The sequence below is a fragment of the Bactrocera oleae genome, chromosome 3 (assembly GCF_042242935.1).
Source record: "Bactrocera oleae isolate idBacOlea1 chromosome 3, idBacOlea1, whole genome shotgun sequence".
NCBI classification, from domain to species: Eukaryota; Metazoa; Arthropoda; class Insecta; order Diptera; family Tephritidae; genus Bactrocera; species Bactrocera oleae.
Window position 1 is genome coordinate 60550187 of NC_091537.1, and position 20821 is coordinate 60571007.

General features: G+C 35.6%; 1 protein-coding gene across 1 annotated transcript in view; it reads right to left on the reverse strand.

Moving 5' to 3' along the window:
• Positions 1-291: 291 nt before the first annotated feature.
• Positions 292-20821, reverse strand: part of Eato (Engulfment ABC Transporter in the ovary) — a 34044-nt gene continuing 13514 nt past the window's right edge. Inside the window, exons 11-22 of the mRNA XM_036356745.2 lie at positions 8468-8777; positions 8245-8396; positions 8012-8183; positions 4421-4652; positions 4135-4360; positions 4012-4070; positions 3612-3944; positions 3326-3558; positions 3103-3268; positions 2526-2989; positions 2337-2467; positions 292-1254 (exon numbers count right to left, since the gene is read on the reverse strand). Coding sequence (XP_036212638.1) covers positions 831-1254; positions 2337-2467; positions 2526-2989; positions 3103-3268; positions 3326-3558; positions 3612-3944; positions 4012-4070; positions 4135-4360; positions 4421-4652; positions 8012-8183; positions 8245-8396; positions 8468-8777 — 2902 coding nt within the window. The 3' untranslated portion in view covers positions 292-830. The remainder of the gene's footprint in view (positions 1255-2336; positions 2468-2525; positions 2990-3102; positions 3269-3325; positions 3559-3611; positions 3945-4011; positions 4071-4134; positions 4361-4420; positions 4653-8011; positions 8184-8244; positions 8397-8467; positions 8778-20821) is intronic.

Below are 20821 nucleotides of genomic sequence, written 5' to 3' on the forward strand. Positions count from 1 at the left end.
AATAAAAATATCTTCATTACAAAAAAAAACAGACCTTATTTTGACCAAATTTTAGTGTTTTATTTCATTTTAACATCACGTCGTTTTTGCTGGTAGACCCTGTATATTTTAGTATACGCTTGCGGAACTGCAACTATACTCGCGATATTACAAGTATAGTTACGCATAGGCCTGTTAATATCTCTTATGTTCTTTAGAAATTGAGTCCAAACATGCAATTTGTTCTTTGTCTGCAGTCAATGAAGAATTCGTTAATCATAAAATTAAAGGAGAGTATGTGCATATGCAAAATTGTATAAGAGTTGTCTTTTATTATCTCTACGAATTCTTTAAATAGTCAAAACATTTGATTCAAACACTTATTACACTTAAAGATATGCCAATAAATATATATGTACATGCTTCAATTAAAGTACTCTGTAAAGTTACACCAAACTTAATTCGATAAGATTTTAATATCTATGCCCATGATGCGAAATATGAAATTTTAGTAATGGGAATGTTAAATATATAAACGAGAATATAATTAAATTAAATATTTTTGGTGATGTATGTGTGTATGAAATCATAAATGCATGTATAAACCCCAGTAGTCAGATTTCGACGTTAATGTTAAGTGCAGAATAGACGAAAAAGTAAATCGTCATAGGACCTGAATACATGTTTCTTGCTTAAAATTAATTTGTTTATAATATCAAATTATTTGATGTTATATTTTTGCTTGATAATAGTAGTTAAATCAGAAAATGCATGCTCATATGACCACAATGATCACGCCAATCACCAATAAAAGAAATTCTGATATACTATTAGGGAATAGATTAAAAAATTTAAGGTGTAATCTCATATGATACGCTTAGTTGAGGTATACTCGTCCGTCTATTGGTTTCAAATTTTAGGAATATGTCTTCAAGTGTTGTCTCGTTCAACGAATAATCCGCCACAAGGTCTCTCCTTCCACTTGTAAAGGATTCCGTTTTTTTAAAAATATCGGACCATTTAAGATCATCAACGTTATTAATAAAATACGTAACAATCCCCGCGTGATTCTCTCGCAACTGACTTTCAGAAAATATTTTGCACAACTCGGTTGTTATATCTTTAACCACATAAGTTTCCTCAGATTTTAATTTCACTTTCATTGTAAATCCACTACCGAATCGTTTTTTTAAGTCTGGTACATGTCCTGAACATTTAAAGTTTCCACCAGCCATTATCGCTAGTCTATTGCACAGCTGTTCGCATTCATCCATGCTGGAAAATTAAATAAAAATATTTTTATTAATATAATTCAATTTTTTCTTGGATGGTTTATGGTAATAGAGTTAAAAGCTTCAATTCCTAAAATTCAGAATAATTTTGTGAAATTTTAAACAACAACTGTTGTTGATGTGTTGAATATAACAAAAGAAAATATATTTATTTTATTTCTTAATATTTTCTACAAACACTTCAAGAGTTTTCAATTCCCACGAGAGCCGGTTCTACGGATCGAAATTGATCCTTTTTTTATCCGGCAAAGCACTGTCCTATCGGCTATCTAAAACACTGTTTGGATCGATACATAAGTAGAAAGAAGTTTTCACATACAGATGTAATAAAATTATATTATTGTAAATAGTGACTTTCGTCCAACGTTAGTTGTGAAGCAGTTTTCAATTCCTTCAATTCAGGCAAAGGATTGTCTCTTCGGTGATCTAGTTCGGTTAAAAACGGTAAGTAAGTAAGGCAATAATAATATATATTTTGAGCTTATCTCATATTTTGCGGATGTATACGGTATAAAGCAGGAGGAAAATCAAAAAAGACTTTATTATGTATATTAGGGCTGAAGGAGGTCTGGACAAACTTCATTTACTTTGGTAACAAACTAAAATAAGTTACAGAAAATATAAATATTGTGAAAGTATTGTTTAACTTCTGTTGAGCTATCTTGAATTGGGTATGCCACGCTTCTATAATTTTTAACCATTAATAAAATTAAATAACAACAAATTTAGCTATTATCAATTTACCATAACGCAAACTGTGGAAAATGCTCAAAATTATATTGTGATTTTCTCTCTTCAGTCTAGTTTAGTTATAGTCGTTATATTGTCGTGGTAACTCGGCCAGTTTGATCTTAATTTAAAAGTTTAAACATGTTTTTCTCGAAACTCCTTTTTCAATACGGCCGACACGATATCTCAAATTCTAATCAGTCGATTTTCAAATTTAGCATGACTATTCCTTAAATATCTCTGTATCGTATAAGACTCAAAAACTTTCTCTAAACTCTAATAGAAAAGACTAGGACATGTTCATAAATAAATAATAGTTTTAACGACTTTATTTACCTGTGTGAGGTTAGAACAACAGTATTGCCACGACTTTGATAATCTTTTATGCATTTCCACAAAAATCTTCGAGACTCTGGATCCACCCCTGTTGTCGGTTCATCTAACAAAACAAGCGAAGGGCTGCCGATCTAAAACGTATTGGGAACAAAAATCAATAAAATAACTTAAAAAATTGTTTTTATTTACCATGGCTATAGCTGCATTTAATTTACGCTTTGTTCCACCCGAATAACGAAAAACTTTAACGTCTTTATATTTTTGAAGATCTAATTTCTCTAGCCAATATAAAACTTCATAATTTGCTTTGGCGGAATCTGAAATACCCCGCAATTTTGCAATATAGAATAATGTTTGATATGCAGTCATAAATTCATTTAGACAATCGGTTTGTGGACAATAACCAAAACGGCATCGATATTCAGACTCATTTTCCATAACATCAATACCATCAATTTTAATTGTGCCACCAGTAATAGTTAAAGTTGCAGCAATCATTTGGAAAGTAGAGGTTTTTCCTGCACCGTTGACACCAAGTAAACCAAAGCATTCCTGCTTTTTTACAATAAAATTTAGACCACGTACAGCGACTTTGTGGTTGTAGAACTTATATAAATCACAAACCAGCAGTGGATATTTTTTTTCATTTTTCTCTGGAAAGAAAAACAAATTGTCCTTATTATATTATGTAAATTCAGATTTATACCTAATATACATAATATACTCGTAATATAAATATTTAACATCACACATATACAATATTTACCATTCATAATGTCAGTAACTGCCGCTTTTTCATTCGTCATCAATTCCTCTTCAATATCAACATTTTCGGCGTTATTCACAGTAACCTGCCGACACTTATAGCAATTGAAAACTCGTTTAATTTGCTCACATTTATATTTGTTCTCTAAAACACTTACAAATATCACCTATAATTTAAAAATTTTCATATACAAAATAAGAAAGCATATATTCTATGTACTTACCATTACGATAACTGCAATCACAATAGCTTCAAGAAAGAAATTATTGACACTCAATACTTTCGGTAATCCTGTTGTAGGTATAAGCTCATTTCGCCGAGTAAGTAAAAATCTTTCATTGATAATGCGCAACTGATGATTTAAATTAAAGTCCGGCAATTGCAGCAGTGTAAATATTTTCCCTTCATGATACTCCATTGCACGTATGTTGCCAGATGTTATTAAAGGTGCAATTGCTTTTAAATAGTTCATTAATTTTTATATATCACAATAATTGCGCTTAGTTTACCTGATACAATGAGCATAAAAAGCATATAAGTTGAAATTGTCGATATCGAACGAAAAGCGTTTGCTAAACTATATATAATTGGAAGGTAACTGCAGCCATAGAAAAAAATGGACGCAATGATAAGAAGTTGTTCGGATAAATTATACAATTCACTCGGCATCAGTACATATTGCAGGAGGCACAAAAGTATACAAATGACGAAATGCTGCGCAGCATCAAAAACAAATGTTGCAAGCCAAAAAATCGATCGCGGTATGGCTTGTAAGTGCTTGAATTCACTTGCATGCTCGTGAAAAGGCAATGCAATATAAAAAAATATACTGAAGAACAATCCTTAAAATTGGAAAGTATATAGTAATTTTCAATTAAATTCTACTGTTTATTTCCGAAGGCTACTTACCAATAGGCATTATTACTGCAAAGTATTCCAATCGGGTTGGGCTAACATCACTAATGAATCTAATAAAGGCAAGAACTAGTTAGTTTACTCACATGGTAATTTTTGGGATTTTCGATTATTTACCTTCTAATGGGAACATATGTGGTCTCAATTCCGCTAGATTCGCCCATTTTCCATCGAGCAATGGTATCGTCAACCAAATTCAGTAAAATTACCGAACTGTGGTATATGTTGCCAGAGAAATAAATATTGAATTTAATATTGCCATTTCCTTCTGTGGTTAAATCAATAACACCGATATAGTTTTCCAAAAAATATGCCAAATTTTGATATTGGAGGTTTAGCAAAACTAAAAAAAATTGCAACATTCAGAAAGATATTTATACATCAGCATAAAACTAACACTTACAATCTGTAATGTTCTCCCCTTTCCTATTTTCAAGACCTTCGACTCGTATGTTATCATATTTCTGAATTTCTGTTTTTAATATATTTAAAATTTCAGTATTGGAACCATCGACGAGTATAATACCGCGCTGTATATAATTCAGATTTAAAATCAACTTGTCTTCATTAGTGACTAGCGACATGGAATGCATTAATACCAGTGCAATTGCAAGACTTAGCATCGGAAGTAAAACCTATATGTTTTATTTATATTATTAAAATTCTATTTTATATTGTATTTAAAATTATATACTAATATGTAATTATTTTCATTTCAAAATTCTTTGGATAATCTTCTCAAATGGATTATACAGTTATGTAAAAAATAATAAGGACAGTGGCCTACAATTAACGAAGTTAATGTGCATTCAGAAATGTGAGGAAATCAAAAGCAATTAAATAAGCAAATTTGTTGGGAACAAATTGAAAATATTTTTTTTTAAGTTTCCCCAATTTTTGGTAGTCTTTTTATTCGATTTTTTTTTATAATAATGTAATTTTAACATGTAAAAATAATGGCCCTTCTTTTACTAAAAAATTACAATGTTTCAATTAAGTAACTATTAATTACTAATTAGTTTAATTTTTTTTTTCTTTAGGGGATGATGACCTTCACGCCTCCGAATTGGTGCATTCTGGGTAAACGGTAAATGACCTGCTGCCTTCACGGCTTATCAACTCCTGAACTAGACCTTAGCTTTTTAATTGGATTATGAGTAGGATCAGCTCTTTATGATTTTGGTAGGTGCTGCTGGTTGCGACATTCTGCCACCTAGGTATGATGAAGTGACACCCATCAGAAATGCCTGATGGGCTAATGTTGCAACAGCCCCCGTCCCGTTAAAACCCTGGCAAGTCTCAGAAATCGTTAAAACAAACGATGAAGAAAAGGTGACGTTGGGAAGTGAGGAGGTCGAAACCCACCCCCAGATCTGTCCCGGGTGGGAGTGTGACGAAACCGTCGCCAACTAAAAGCGGCGAAAGGATCCTACCCCAGTCTCGTAGGAAGTTCGGGGCTGGGCACTTCTATAAACAATAAATCGGAATAAACCGGTGGAAATCTGCCGGCAAGCACCATGGGTAGAGCCTTTATACGCGGCGAAACTGCTAGCACTAGCCTCTGCTAGACTCATGAGAGGCTCTACAGGTATCTAAGCAGTATGCTAACACATTCGAGTGAGCCAGGAGGGTGCTGAGTGAAGGGCCCAAAGTGTGAGAGTGCCGGATGGCACCATGGGCTTCACAAGCTCATCAAATGTGCCGATGAACGATCAGCGGTCCTCTATAAGGAGGCAGTCTCTCAGCTGAGGGAGGTATGGAAGGGAGCCAGATTAGAGGCTGTGGACAAAGCGGACCTTCCACTATGCCCTAGGGCTCGCGTTTGATTACTGGCAGAACCTTTCTCCGCAAATGAAATTGAGGAAATATTAAAATATTGCAACCCGTCACTACTCACGCATGACTGGAGGGTAATAAGACTAAAGCGAACCGAGGAAATTTATCGGCAAGCACTGATTCTGATATATCAGTGCTTGGTCAAACGACTAACTATGGAAAATAACCCGGTCATATCGGACATAGCGAGTTCTGGGGGCGATTTCGCCCTCAGTCTTAAACGGCTATTTGGGAAGGTGCGGGTCGAACACGAGGCGGGCGCTGTACTATCTCTTCTGAAGCGGAGTCTGAAGGATTAGATTCCGTCAGATTAACCTACAAAGGCGGCCTCCGCCTATTTACTGCTTCGTCTGGAACAAGACGGAGCCGATATCGTCCTGATCCAGGAACCGCGGCTGAGTAATAACACCATCTCTGGCTTGCGGTCGAAGAGTCATAAGCTGCTAGCGCCCATGGAAGCATGTAGCACTAGAGCCTGTATGTTAGTCCGAAATGAATTAACGTTAATTCTTTTATATAATTTTAGCAACGCTTATGTAGTGGCTGCAAAAATATAATGCGACGCCGGAGAATTCTGGCTAATCTCAGCATATATGCCACATGATGATGAGGTGGAACCAACTCCCTTATTGCTAAGGTAAACCTTAGCTGAGGCGTCACGAAGATTAACCAGAGTAATCATTGGTTCCGACGTCAATTCACAGCATCTGGGGCAGTTTGGAGATTAATAATAGAGGTGAGTCGCTCTTTAATTACATTAAAGCGAAAACTTGTGTATTTGTAATAGAGGAAATTCTCCTACTTTTTTGACTGCGGGCAGAGAAGAGGTTTTCGACTTCACCCTGACCTCGAACGCAATTGCACGCGTGTATAGCTGTACTGGAGAGCTCCTGTTCACTGAAAACACCTAAGGTCAAAACCCCTCTGGTGGACCACATTATTCAACAAGGCCCGCTAGAGTGCCTTAACTGACGATTGGGCGTTATATTAAACGGGACTCTCAACATACAAGTCCGAGATAAGAAAGGCCAAGAGGATTTCATGGAAAAGCTTCTGCGAAAATGTAGAGGGTTGTCATGAGTCCTTTAGGATGTAAATGGAAAGTAAGCCTTGAGCAGTGAAGATACACTTAGGATGCTACATGATGCTCACTTTCTGTGCAATACATCCCCTGGAGAGGTACCTCTCGGTGTGCTTCAAGAGGATTGTGCGGCCTTTGCCGACCTTCTGGATGAACGGCTCACTGTGACGATTAACTCGTTCAAACTGTTAAGGTGTCATGCAACTGGCTGGCATCCATTTATGCGAATTGCATAAGACTGGGATATATTCCGGGGGCTTGAAAGCGAGTCAGAGTTACGTTCATCCCGAAGGCTAGTAAAAGCTCCCACGTCACGGCCAAGGACTTTGGACCTATCATTCTCTCCTCTTTTTTACTGAAAACTTATGAAAGGCTAATAGACTGGCACGCAACACGCTTATTGTAAAGGTAAGTCAGTGAATACAGCCTTGCATTTATTGAGGTGATATGGTGGTGTAAATGCTAAGAATCATGATCAGGTTTTGATCAGGGTTGCAAATAATGTATTAAACAATAATTGAATTAAATTGAAATTAATTTTTTTTGGTTTTATAATCCCGAAAATCTTAATTAAAAATCGGAACATTTTATTTTTACCCCAAACAGTTTTTTAATTAAAAAATTCACAACCCTAATCATGATTTAGTAGTGCATATTTAACAATAAAAGTTGTGTTTCCTTATAATAGCAATAGCCTTACTAACTATCCATTAAATAAGACTCTTTTTTTACAAAGAAGAAAAAACTTAGAATTATTTTGAATCAGGTGTGTCGGTTTATATTTTGAAATTTGTCACTTTCATTAACCGCCTAAACTCTTCTTGCAACTTTATACCTATAGTCTGACACCATCAAAACATCCCGTTAGTTGGTGTACAGAGACAGGGTTTGCATAAACATTACAACAATTCAATCGTTTGTATTTAATACTTTTTAAATCGAAAATTTTTGTAAAACTACTCTTAATAAAGAATAAAAGTGCTGTGAGACCAATAAGGATACGATTATTTAAAATTGTTGACCTGTATTAACATATTTTATAAAAGAAAAACAAATTGCATGTTCTAGATAACTTACCATTAGCAAAGTGTTACCCCATTGATTTTTAACAAATATAAATTTTTTATAAAAAACGGCTTTTGATTGCTCTTTCCAACTTATTTGAAATTTCGGTGTCTCAAACGGTGTGTACGTAGGGCATTCTTTATCCGATCCTATACCATCCACAACGTCAATTTCAGATAAACAACTATTTAGAACCATTAATTGTATCTAACAATTTAAAAAGTTTTACAAAATCAGATACATACTTTAGAAAAACATCCTCCAGCGAAGCATCGGAGATAGAAATTGAGTTAATACCCAACTCCCTCTGCCTACGCTCTAATTGTTGTAGTACTTTGCTGTATTCACTCTGGTTTTCATATGGCAAGCTAATGTGCAGCGCAGGCGGCACTACGGTCTGAATTTATCAAAAGAATCATAAAAGAAATAAATTCAGTTAACACCTTGAATATATTTCGAATATAATACCAAAATTTTTGAGGCAGGCATATTTTGCTGAATTATTTGTAGAATCTCATCCTTAATTTGATCTCTACTTATGCATAATTTTAGTACGTATCCTTGACCAATTTTCCGTTTCAGTTCTAAAGGTGACCCAGAGCAGTGAACACGACCATTAGCTAATATGGCGATTGTGTCACCCAACACTTCTGCTTCTTCCATGTGATGCGTAGTTATCAAAACGGCTTTTAGTTTCCTTAATTTAAGCAATATGTCCCATAACTCACGACGTGATTCAACATCTAATCCAGAAGACGGCTCATCTAAAATTACGACTCTGAAGGATACAAGAGAAATAAATGGTTTGATATACTGCAAATTTAAATTTTGAAACTTTTCATGACATATATTTCATCGAACCGTTTTATATTTATCCAAACATTTAAATTTTTAAATTCAGAAGTAAACAAATTCCAAAACGAAATTCAATATTTTTTTTTTAAATAAAAAAATAAAATGATGCTGCTTGTGCAAAACAACTCATTGAAGCCTATTTGTAAAAGAATATGTGGGCTACATTTTTAGGCGAAGGAAATAAAAGAATCTCCCCTTTAAAGACGACTAAGCCCAGATGCAGTACCTTCATTAAAATTACTTCACACTCTTGAAGAAAACAAGTAAAACCCTCACCTTCTGATTTATAGAAATTTAAAATTTTTATCATTAATTAGATCTCAAGCCAAACTTGTTGGCGCTAAAATTATAACAGGTGATCGGAAGCTATATATGCTAGCTGGAGTTTTTGTGATGAAGTGTTTCTGTTGTGGAATTGGTCTAAATTTCTCGTGCAAGAACCACGCCTTCTTATACTATTCTTGTCAACGCAGCTGTTCAAACCGAGTGTACCGAACAAATTTCAATTAAAAGAAATCAGTTTCCAGTTGTTCCGGCTGAGGGAATAACTATTCATAAAAGTCAGGGTTCCACATATTATAAAGTTGTAGTTCATACTCGACCCAGAATGCCTAGAGCTTCAATATATTATATAATATAATATGTCGCTTGCAGACGAGCTACTACTGCAGAAGGTCTATTCATCATAGAAAATTTTATTCCTCCTAACAAATTTTCTGAATCGGATCCTGTATTTAGGGAACTGAGGGAATTGAACACAAATAAATCTCTGACATGTTTAAATTTTATGACTTCCCGAACATCAGGACGTCAAATTTTATTCCATAATGTTCAGAGTCTTCATGCTCACATTAATGATATAAAAAGTGACTTTTTGATGCTATCTTCAGATATTTTATGTTTTGTAGAAATTTTTAGTTATCCTTGCGAAAATTTTGATATACCAGGATTTACTCCAATTAACGAGCTGAGGATAGATAGCACGGAAACAAGCAACAGAAATAAACGGGGCATTATAATATATGCAAAGCATAGTATTGCTAGCTCTATAGAACCAAAGGCTGTAAAGAAAATTTATTCAGGCCGCAAAGTTTTAAAAGTGGTTTTGTTTAAGTGTTTCAATATTAATATTCTGGTTCTATAGAGAAATTCAGCTTACTCTGTCAGAGATTTAAAGAACTTCAGGAAGTCGTTTCTTCTAAGTTATGCAATCAAAATGTGTTAATTGTTGGAGATTTTAACATTTGTTTAATGTCTGCAGGGACTACAATAGGAAATCTGCTCTGAGAAAAAAACTTTAGTTCCCTGCTTGGTGTAGAATATTCAACAACACCTACCGGTACACAAATAGATTGGGCATTTTCAAACATGGATCCCTCCCATGTTATTGCAACTATTGTACTTTTGAGACAGTACACAGCTATCATGACAGTATTAGTGTCTCTATTTCGAACTAAAGTTTTCAGACTTAGTGCAATAGTTCTTCATTTTATTTTCCAAATATAATCGAATTAGAATGGTATAGCAATTTTGACAGTAGTTTTTAAGACAATTTTAAGAAAAATATGTAAATAATCTAATTAAGAAAATTTATATTATATGTATAATTTGTTAATTTATTGGTAAAGTAAAAAGTTCGTTCGGTTTTTATCTAAGAGATGGCGTTATTGTCCATAGTATTAGTGTTACGTGTCGCATCATGTCATACTATACGGCGCTGAAAACTTCTTTATTCGCGCTAAAAGTTTTTCGGTTGATTGACTCAGTACGTTGTGAGCGCTCGTCAAAGATGGACACCAGCAAAGAGAAAATTCGCTATATTTTACAATTTTTCTTCGATCAAGGCGAAAAAGCAGCCAAAGCGACTGAAAAAATTATTTTAGTTTATGGGCCCGATACTGTAAACGAACGTGTAGCACAAAAGTGGTTTGCTAGGTTCCGTTCCGGTAATTTCGAAGTCAAAGATGCATCACGCGTCGGGAGGCCTGTCGTCGAAAATTGCGATAAAATCATGAAAATAGTAGAAACAGACCGTCACGTGAGCACTTATTTAATTGTTGAGGAACTAAAGATAAGCCAGAAAACCGTTTGAAACCATTTGCATAACCTTGGATTCAAAAAGAAGCGCGATGTTTGGGTGCCACACGAACTAACGCAAAAAAACATGATGGACCGAATTTCCATCTGCGAATCGCTGCTGAATCGCAACAAAATCGACCCGTTTCTGAAGCGGATTATGACTGGCGATGAAAAATGGGTCACTTACGACAACATCGAGCGCAAACGGTCGTGGTCAAAGCTCGGGGAGGCCCAGACGGTGACCAAGACCGGATTGACGGCCAGGAAGGTTTTGCTGTGTGTTTGATGGGATTGGCAAGGAATCATCTACTACGAGCTGCTCCTCTATGGCCAAACGCTCAATTCGGCCCTCTACTGCCAACAACTGGACCGCTTGAAGGCAGCACTCATCCAGAAGAGGACATCTTTGATCAACAGAGGCCGAATTGTGTTCCATCAGGACAACGCCAGGTCACACACGTCTTTGGTGACGCGCCAAAAGCTCCGGGAGCTCGGATGGGAGGTCCTAATGCACCCACCTTATAGTCCGGACCTGGCACCAAGTGATTACTATCTTTTCCTGTCCATGGCGAACGCGCTTAATGGTTAGAAGTTAGCCTCAAGAGAGGCCTGTGAAAATTGGCTCTCCGAGTTTTTTGCCAATAGGGACGCAGCCTTCTACGAGAGGGGTATAATGAAGTTGGCATCTCGTTGGCAACAAGTTTATGAACAAAACGGCACATATTTGACTTAAATCGGACAAATGCACACAAAGTTATCATCTTTTGAAAAATCAATAAAAACCGAACGAACTTTTTACTTTATCTAATATATGACATTATTGTATAAATATATGATAGAAATTAAATAGTATAAGGAGAAAATAAATATAATTTGGATATATGTATAAGAATCTCTTTAAAAATTTATGTTTAATATTGTAAATATTATATACAAATTAATATAATTTTTAAAGTTGTTAATATTTATTATTTTTAAGCTAAACATGTATAATAATATCGATATAATAAATAAAAAATGTTATTCATTGTCCAAAAACGATTTCTTTTCATACTTCTCAATACAGTTGTAATGCATTCTATATAAAATCAATTATAAGCGTATACAAAAAACACAAGAACGATTTCTCATAATTTGAGTAAATTTAGTTTACAAATTGCTCTAATTATTTTCACTGTGAATGTAAATAACTAAGGCAACAGTTCCTACTTCTAATTATTAAAATATATAAAGAAATCTCAAACGAGTATACCATTTAACTTATTTAACTTTGCGAGACTATGAAATGTTCGGTTACATCCGAACTTAGCCCTTCCTTACTTGTTTTTTTTTTTTAGTTGGCATGACATCTGTCAAACATATTCAATAACCTTACAGTCATTAAACAAACATCATATTTTTCATTGAGTTGTGAATAATTAGGGTGCCAACTACATTCCCCTATTGAAGTTTCACAAAGAAAAATGACAGCGCTTTAGACGTATACACTTTATTTGATTTAATTTTTTTATACTCTCGCAACCTGTTGCTACAGAGTATAATAGTTTTGTTCACCTAACGGTTGTTTGTATCACCTAAAACTAATCGAGTTAGATATAGGGTTATATATATATAAATGATCAGGATGAAGAGACGAGTTGAAATCCGGGTGACTGTCTGTCCGTCCGTCCGTCTGTCCGTCCGTCCGTGCAAGCTCTAACTTGAGTAAAAATTGAGATATCTTTATGAAACTTGGTAGACATGTTTCATGGTACCGTGAGACGGTTGGTATTGCAGATGGGCGTAATCGGACCACTGCCACGCCCACAAAACGCCATTAATCAAAAACAAATAACTTGCCATAACTAAGCTCCGCAATAAGATACAAGACTCTTATTTGGTACACAGGATCACATTAGGGAGGGGCATCTGCAGTTAAAATTTTTTTTTTTAAAGTGGGCGTGGTCCCGCCTCTAATAGGTTTAATGTGTATATCTCCCAAACCGCTTATGCTATAATAACAAAATTCACTAGAAGCAAATGTTTTTAGCACTTCTATTGACATTGTGAAAATAGTTGAAATCGGGTGGCAACTCCGTCCACTCCCCATATAACGGTACTGTTAAAAACTACTAAAAGCGCGATAAATCAAGCACTAAACACGCCAGAGACATTAAATTTTATCTCTGAGATGGTATAAGATGACTTTATAGGAACCGCGTTCAAAATAAGACAGTGGGCGTGGCACAGCCCACTTTTAGGTGAAAACCCATATCTTGAGATCTGCTCAACCGATTTCAACCAAATTCAGTGCATAACGTTCTTCTTATGTTTCTATGTCATAGTGCGAAAATGGGCGAAATCGGACTACAACCACGCTTACTTCCCATGTAACACCATTTTCAATTCCATCTGATTCTTTCACTTTCCACTATGCAAATCAGGTAACAATGATTATATTATAATGCAATTAAAGTATGCCACCTTGCGGCCAAAAATTGTCTAAATCGAACCAAAACTGTTCAAGCCTCTAAGTACTAAATATGTGGGCCCCAGTGCCTATAGTTGACCTTCTACCGAAAATATCAGTCAATCCACAAAGAAATCTCAAACGAGTATACCATTTGACTTTGCGAGAGTACAAAATGTTCGGTTACATCCGAACTTAGCCCTTCCTTACTTGTTTTAAATTAATTTTACACAAGTAGATGTATCGAGTAAGTGTATAATTGTTCAAAGTAGCGCATCGGTGTCGTATTAAATTGACCGGACGCGGGATTGTTGTCATGACGTTTATATCCAAAAATGAAGTTGATGAAGGGAAGGTTACTCTTACGGTGGAACGATGTCTATCGGAATCGTTGATATGTTGAATAAGTTTGCGGAACGAGTCTGGTTTTACGAAAAATATCATGTGCCGCTCAGCAACGTGGATCGCTGGGTAGAGTTGCGCACAGGATCGCTATTCCGTCTAAAGAGGTGAAAAAGCTGCGCTGATCATCCCTTTTGTTAGCTGGTGATGTACACGCGCCGTGTTGTAGTGTGTTGTACTTTCCTATGTGGTGTCATCTGGTGTGGTGTATTGGTGAGTATGTGGTGGGCATTATTAAGGTGCGCCAGTTTTTTCCGAGTAGAGTGGTGTACTTGGAGGAGGGAGTTTAAACTCATTTAAACATCCTGGGCGCCCTAGGCGAATATTTAGCCTTGCATTACACGTATGTGCTGTTGATTGTATTTCGGCGTACTGCTGATGGAATAGCTGAGGGCACGGTGATGAAGTAGTGATATCTCCATATTCTGTGTGTATAAAACGGCTTTGGTTTTAAGAACATATTTTGTACGCATTTTGATGTGCATGTAAGTGCTTTAAGGTAAGCAACTTAATTTTGCGGGTATATAAGGTTGTAGTCGCATTTCGTACTTATTGTATTTTCCGTTGTTTCTTTTATAATATTATTATGTGTATTGTTTGTTTAAAATTTCTTTACCATCGGCTAATTAAGGTTAGCGACTCCACTCCTGGCTCAGATATGGCCAGATGGGTGCTTCTTTGAGAAAATTCTTCAGAGAAATTAGAGGGTTCTTGCGAGAGTACAGTGATTGGCCGTGAATTGAGAACGGCTTCTTTTCAAGTTAGTAATGTGGTAAATATATTTATATTTGCAGTATACATCTACTTTTTTGAAGCAGGAGGATATCTTTTTATAGTTGATTCCTATTAACCACCCATATGAGGAGCGCTTACATCGATGCGATAATTGCGACCTTTGCTTTCTGTAAGTCTAGGTGCGTCAATGTATCACATTGGGAGTATGGTGATCCCTTACATTTATTTTATAATTGTTTCATAATTATGAAAATTTAGGCAACTATAAGCCACTATAGTAAGATAGGTGTCGATTTTTCGACTTTCTAGGACAACTATGCTGCGAACGATATTATGTATGGACGTGGGCGATTGTGGTCAAGAATCGGGAGATTCGAATATCGTTAAAAATGTTATTACGGATAATGCGGATATTGACTCAGTAGGATATGAAAGCTGATCAGTACTGCCCTATTTAAATTTAAGGAAATTAGTGTACAACAAATTTTTTTTTCGAAGATTTAGTAATATATCTCGATGATTTGGTTGAATTATATATATTTGTGTTTTTAACACTGGGGTTGTCAGAAGAAACTCTGACAAGGTTTTTTGTGCCAATTCGTAGTGTTGGAAGATTGTGGCTTTGGTGGTAGTCGTACGACGTACCGGCCATTATTTGATCGAGTAGTTGTGGCTTTGTAGAAGTATGCACAATACTGATCTTCTGGGGTTGTTATGAGGGGGCGTTTTTCTAACTCCCGAAATTTCCTTAATTGTGAATTAAGCGATTCTTTGGAATGTTCGTCAACTTGAGTTGTTGATGTGGAAACTGGTTATGTAACTAGTCCACTTAGGATCCAACCGAAAATGGTATTTTGTGCCAATGGTGTGTTTGAAACTTTCTCAACACCATCGAGTATTATCTGAGGTATGAGATCGCTGCCTAATATAATGTCTATTTGAGCGGGGGTGTTGCAGTTGGGATCTGCTAGTTTAAGGTGTGAAACCTTTTCCCAATGTTTGATATTTATATGATAGCTTGAAAGCATATTTGTGAGCTGCGGTAAGACTATAGCTTCTGCTTTAATTCTCTTATCCGCTTGGGGGGAAATTAGGGTAATAGGGCTGATTTTATTAGAGTTTTTAACTACTCTTCCGCCCATTCCTGTAATTTCAAAGTTGGCTTGTTTTGTTGACAGTTGTAGCCTATTTTGTGCCCTAGACGCTATGAAAGATCGTTGTGATCCTTGGTCCATTAGGGCTCTAAGTTTGTAGAGTTCTCCTCGATGTTCGATGGAGATGACTGCTGTGGGTAATACCCTATTTTGTACTTCGCTGTGTAGCGTTTGAGTGTTTTGTGCCTTTGAGCAACTTGGTGTCTTTTGGCAATTTTCGGGATTTCTGTGGTTCTTTTTGTATAAGCGCTTCTTTGGGGTGATATGGGAAATTTGCTGTAATGAAGCATTGAGTGGTGTCTTTTGTGACAATATAAGCAATTGAATTTGCTTTTGCAATTTTTATATGTATGCGCATGTGACAAGCAATTTGTACATAATTTTTTTGATCTCACGAAATGGTTTCTTTCTACAATTTTTAATTTTTTGAATTTCTCGCAAGATTGTAGTTTATGCCCTCTCGTGCATAGTTCGCATGACGTATGATTGTTCTGTTCGGATGTAAACGATTGAGATTTGTAGAAGCTTCTGTTTAATTTATTTTTGCTACTAGCTTGGGGTCTATTGAAGCTTCTTTTTAGGTCGTGTTGTACAATTTTTGTTTTAATTAGCTTTTTGTCTACCCTTTCAGCGATTTCGTACTGGGTAGTTAGAAAGTCTTTAATTTATTGCATCGTGGGGCATTTCTTTCGTGATGAGAGCGATTGCACCCATAAAAGTAACGATTTTTCTGGAAATGCGGCAGTGCATATGTTTACCAGTATAGGGTCCCAGCTGTCTGTGGGAATATTTTGTGTCGATAAAACCGACAAACAGTTTGAAACAGTGGATTGTAGTCTTATCACTGGTTTCTTTTTGAATCTTAGGGAAGTTTATTAGTGTCGTTACTTGGTTATCGACCAATATTCTTTCATTTTCATATCTGGATTTTAGAGCTTCCCAAGCCAAATTAAAATTGTCGTCATTTAGTGCGAACTGTTTTACTATTGCGCCTGCTTGACCTTTAGTTTTGTATCGGAGATGATACAATTTTTGCGCTTTTGATAATTTTGGATGGTTGATATATACGGCAGTGAACATGTCCCGGAAGGACGGCTATTCTTCATAACCTCCATAAAATATTTCTGTGTCACATGCGGTCATCTCGAGATGGATGCCTGAACTTGCCTCTTGACTTTGAATTTGTGGCTCAACTCTCGGATGTGGAGTAGGTGCAATCGCTTTTATTAGCTTAAATTGATCAGAAATTATAGCTTTTGTTTCTTCGTACTGGTCTAAGCAGTTTTCGTATAGCGCGTAAGCCGATGATTTAAAATCTTGTGGTAGATCTGAATTGTCATAATCTACTAGGGCGTCATGAGCCGTTTATAGACGAGTCCAAAAATTGTCAAAATTTTGTTTTTTTATTTCCAATAACGATTCAGAGATGTCTTGAATCGGTGAAGATGAAAATCGAGTGCAGTATCGTGTTAATCTGTCACTCTCAGAAATGAATTTGGCAACCTGTTTTGAGCGTGTAGCTCCTACAGGTGTAGTTTGACCTTTGTCGCCATTAACCATTTTTGTTATGTTATTTATATAATGTTTCAATGAATTATTAATATATAACCTTTTATTTATTTTTTCAGTGTAAACTGAATTTACTTGCGATATTATTTTGTTGTGGTTTTATTTTGAATATTGCTTTATTTAATTTAATTGATAAAAATCGCACTTTTAATTCAATAATATTTTTTATGTCCTTATGTTGATGTATTTAGGTACACCCTAATACACGGACTTGTTAATATATATTTATGTGCTCGTGAAATTGAGAGCTCGTTGAAGAGATCAATACACTTTGTTCATAAGTATGCACGGATTGTTTGTGCGTATGTATTTATATTTTCTAATGCAATTGAGAGCATCGTATGCAATTAGGTATTTTAGTTTTCGCGCTCGATTTGTGTTGTATTATTTTGTTGAACCACTTTTTTTGTTTGTGTTTTGACGCACTTTATTTAAGATCGTTTGTTAATATGTTTTTTTTTTTATTTTACTGCACTTGTTAGGCCTTTGTGTTAGGCTATTGGTGAACTCTTTTTTGTTTTGAAGTTGGCTATTTTAAAATATGTATATATGTAGCTATGCATGTACATATGTATTGTGTGTACATATATGTATATTATATATTTTTGGGTCAGTGAACTTTATAACACCGCAAGTAAATGTATCGAGTAAGTGTATAATTGTTCAAAGTAGCGCATCGGTGTCGTATTAAATTGACCGAAGCGCGCGGGATTGTTGTCGTGACGTTTATATCCAAAAATGAAGTTGATGAAGGCGAAGGTTACTCTTACGGTGGAACGATGTCTATCGGAATCGTTGATATGTTGAATAAGGTTGCGGAACGAGTCTGGTTTTGCGAAAAATATCATGTGGCGCTCAGCAACGTGGATCGCTGTATTAGCGGTCTAATAAGCGAAAGTGAGGTGTTGACGCGGCGCAGTGTACGAAACGAGTCGGATGGGAAGAGTTGCGCGCAGGATCGCTATTCCGTCGAAAGAGGTGAAAAAGCTGCGCTGATCATCCCTTTTGTTAGCTAGTGATGTACACGCGCGGTGTTGTGGTGTGTTGTACTGTCCTATGTGGTGTCATCTGGTGTGGTGTATTGGTGAGTATGTGGTGGGCATTATTAGGGTGCGCCAGTTTTTTCCGAGTAGAGTGGTGTACTTGGAGGAGGGAGTTTAAACTCATTTAAACAAGTTGAAAATGTCAAATTTTGTACCAGAAAGTGTTGATTTGCGGAAAGCATTCATTTTTTGTTTCCATTTGAATAAAACTGCAGAGTCGTATCGATTGCTGTCGAGACATATGGTGATCATGCTCTATCAGAAGCAACATGCAAGATATGGTTTCAACGGTTAAAAGATAAAGGTTTTGGATGTGAGAAATGAAGAACGTGGAAGATCACGAAAAAAGTTTGAAGACGCCGTACTGCAAGCAATATTGGATGAAGAAGATACTTTGAGTCAAACGCAAATGGCAGCCATGTAAAATGTTGCACAACAGACAACCGTTTGAAAGCTATGGGAAAAATCCAAAAGTGTGGAAAGTGGGTGCCTCGAGAATTGAAAGAAAGACAATAGAAAACCGAAAAACACACAACAATTGATCAATTTGAAGCATGCATTGATCAAAAAATGTCCAGAATGGGCCAGTAGACACGGCAAAGTAAATTTGTTACACGACAATGCACCTGTACACAAAGCAAAATCGGTATTCTCCAGACTTGGCCCCTTCCAATTACCATTTGTTTTCATCGATAGGACACGCATTGGTTGAGCAGCACTTCGACTCCTAAGCAGAAATCAAAAATTGGGTGTCTGATTGGTTTGGTTCAAAAGACGAACATTTCTATTGGCATGGTATAACAAATTCCCAGAAAGGTGGTAGAAATGTGTAAAAATCAATGGTCAATACTACGAATAATTTTTTTTTTTACTTCACAAAAAAAGCGATCATTCATACAGGTACACCTGTATATTTACGTTTATGTATGTAAAGCAAGTGACTTCATATTGTTCTTGATAAAAAAAAACACAAACGGGTTAATATAAACAAATCCATTAACTGTTTACAATTTTATTTATACATAAGCGTAAGTAAAATACTTATTTCACTTTGTGGAATACACTTTGACCCAATAACAAGATTTATGGTTGGATTTCTAAAATCCAAAACGTAATATAACGGAAATTATATCTAGTGAAAGTTATTCGCTAAAGTAATCAACAAATCTATTTTATATTTAATGGACCAATAACAGACTATCTACCTTCGCTATAAAGGATTAATAAACAAAAAAAACGTTAAATTAGGTTGCACCGAAGCTAGAATACCTAGAAGTTTCCATACAAGAACTTGTTCAGTTTGTGTGATGTGATGTGATGAGTAGCTTCTGGGGAGAAAAGGACCATTTTCAAAATTTCAGTTCGATATCTAAGAACTGAGGGGCTAGTTCGCGTATATACATATAGACAGACGAACATGGCTAAGTCAACCGAGCACGTCACGCTGATCACTTATACATATTATAAGGTTCCTTCCGGGTGTTACAAATTTACCGGCATACTTAATATACCTTGTGCAAGGTATGAAAAATAATTTTCTCTTGGTACATATTGTTCATGCGACTTCTAATCCCGCGACAACTAAGCTCACAACCCACCGTACAACATCATACAACACAACATAACACAATGCAACATCATACACCACCTACAACACACCATATCACCCACCAACACAACCATATACTTGTACAACTAACCAACCACACTATACACCGACACTTCAATCATCATCTTTTCACCACCCAAATAAACAAAAAGGATTGTTCAGACCAGAATGGTTCTCTTTCGTTTCTCGACACCAGTTCGTAAAGGAAAAAACGTAGCAGCGAAGTTTGTCCGGAAGTGCCCCAAAATCAAGTGTATTTAAACTTAAAGAATTCAAAATATTATAATATATACAAAGCGAAATTTTATATCAAATAAAAATCAAGTGTATTTAACCTTAAAGAATTTAAAATATTATAATATATAAAAGTGAAATTTTATATCAAATCAACGTCAAGTGTATTTAACATTAAATAATTTAAAATATTATATTATATTTAAGTGAAATTGTATTTCGGAAAGAATAAAAGCAAAGTGAGTAACTAAATGGTCCTTCGAGCCTCCTTGAAAGGCACCTATCAAAAAAAAAATAAAATAAAAAAGTGAAATCTTTTCAAAACATAAGTACTAATATACATACTATACTAAGTGGTTAAATTAAATTACAACAAACGGGCGCGAAACCAACTAAAATATATAAAAAACAAAAACACCTAAAAATTAAAAACGGGCGCGATTTAACACAAACTAAGAAACAAAATCAACATAAAGCACGGGAACTAAATCCACCAAGCACGCAGAGAGGAGGACAGTAACGCAGAGAAAAAACGCCGGAGACAAGAACAAAAAACCCATAATAAAAAAAGAAGAGAAAGGAAGTATTGCTACCCATAAACCCTTGGCGGAAAAAAAGTGAGTCCATTCCGATTTAATTTGCAAATAGAGACATTTTATGCGCATATGTACATATGTATGTTAGTTACAGTTT